This window comes from Mus pahari, chromosome 23 (genome assembly GCF_900095145.1).
Source record: "Mus pahari chromosome 23, PAHARI_EIJ_v1.1, whole genome shotgun sequence".
Taxonomy (NCBI): Eukaryota; Metazoa; Chordata; class Mammalia; order Rodentia; family Muridae; genus Mus; species Mus pahari.
This window is the reverse complement of record NC_034612.1, coordinates 13,067,184-13,068,888: the sequence shown is the minus strand read 5'-3', so window position 1 is coordinate 13,068,888 and position 1,705 is coordinate 13,067,184. Positions and strand designations below refer to the sequence as shown.

The following is a 1,705-nucleotide window of genomic DNA, read 5'->3' as shown; positions in this document are numbered from 1 at the left end:
ATAGATAGATAGATAGATAGATAGATATGAATAGATAGATAGGTAGATGATGGATAGATAAATGATAGATGATAGATATATATACAGATAGGTAGGTAGGTAGGTAGATAGATAGATAGATAGATAGATAGATAGATAGATAGATAGATAGATAATAGATAGACAGATATAGATGATAGATATAGATGGATGGATAGATGGATGAAGGGATAAATTAATAATAATAATAATAATAATAATAATAATAATAATAATAGGAAGAGGAAGCAGCAGCAGAGACCCTTGGGAGGTAGAGACAGGCCTGAGGGTCCAGGTCATGCTTGGATATAGCCAGGGTGAGGCCAGCTTGGGCTACATGAGACCTTTGGGAGGTAGAGGCAGGCCTGAGGGTCCAGGTCATGCTTGGATATAGCCAGGTGAGGCCAGCTTGGGCTACATGAGACCCTGTCTTTAAAAATCAAGAAAAAGAGAAGCATATTGGGAGAGCCCACGCCCTGGAACAGGAGGGTTCCTCGGTCTAGGGCCCTAACTCATGGGTCAGCCTTCCCCAGCCGATCTGTGTGCAGATAGTCCAGGAGTCACAGCAGGGCTGGGGAGCTCTACCTGCACTGATTGGGGTTCTGTTGGGCACCCACAGTGTCTAAACAATCAGCCCTGCAGACAATTATTAATATGACTGAGACTGAAAGCCCCAGATTCCTCCGTCAGGAAGACTGGAGGGTCTAAACTCAGCTCGTAGATGGCCACCTAAGTGACTTACTTCAGTGACCGTGAGAGCAAAGCCAACCTAGGGAAAATCAGAACTCAGGAAAAAAACAGAGTCCTACAAACACACTCTGACCCTGGATCCAGTGATGCCTGAAGCCACCTCTGGTTTGTTTGTTTGTTTGTTTTTTTCCCCACTAAAAATTTCCATTTTCTTCTTAAGTCAGTTTGGAGTTGGGTTTCTGTCCTTTTATAACGAGGGGAGGGCTGGGGGTGTGGCTCCGAGGGGGGNGGGGGGTGACTCCATTGGTAGTGCGAACACCGCACATGCGCAAATCCCTGTGTTCCAGCTCCATGAGGCCAGCACTGCATGAAGCAGATGCGGTGGCTGACCCTGTAATCCCAACTCGAGGGAGGAGGGGTGGAGGGGAGAAGGAAGGTCAGAAACTCAAGGTCACACTCAGCTCAGCTCCCTATGGAGACCCTAGGGGAGCAGTCAAGCCTCAAGCTTCGGCCCCCTTACCTCTGGAGCGTGTGTTTCAGGTCCTTGAGGTGCCTCTTCTGCTTGCTGATGGAGGTGCTGCACTGCGTCTGCAGGGAGGTCAGCTCCTCCAGCTTCTGCTTATAGATCCTGTGTGTCTCCTGGAGGATGAAGCAGTACAGCAAGAGGGTGAACCTCGGACATGGAGAGAGAGGTCTCGGGGTGGGGGTGGGGGGACACTATAATGATACGGCTATCAAGGATGACGCTTTGAAAATTAGGACTTCGACTGGCTTGAGGAAGGCGGCAGGACACAGCAGCTGTGGGTTAGTGTCGGGTTTCCCCCAGGTGCTAGTATTGATTTTTTTTTTTAAATATTTATGGCCGGGCAGTGGTGGCGCACGCCTTTATAATCCCAGCACTTGGGAGGCAGAAGCAGGTGGATTTCTGAGTTCGAGGCCAGCCTGGTCTACAGAGTGAGTTCCAGGACAGCCAGGGCTACACAGAGAAACCCTGTCT

The 1,705-nt window shown here is 49.1% G+C and overlaps 1 protein-coding gene across 3 annotated transcripts in view; it reads right to left on the bottom strand.

Moving 5' to 3' along the window:
- The window catches only part of Tmem120b (transmembrane protein 120B), a 41,226-nt gene that overhangs the window by 17,884 nt on the left and 21,637 nt on the right, over positions 1–1,705 (bottom strand). For all 3 annotated transcript variants that reach the window (XR_003842961.1, XM_021186914.1, XM_029533710.1), the window contains exon 2: positions 1,229–1,347. Coding sequence is in view for 2 of the 3 variants with exons in the window: in XM_021186914.1 (XP_021042573.1) it covers positions 1,229–1,347 (119 nt within the window). In the remaining variant the exon portion in view is untranslated. The remainder of the gene's footprint in view (positions 1–1,228; positions 1,348–1,705) is intronic.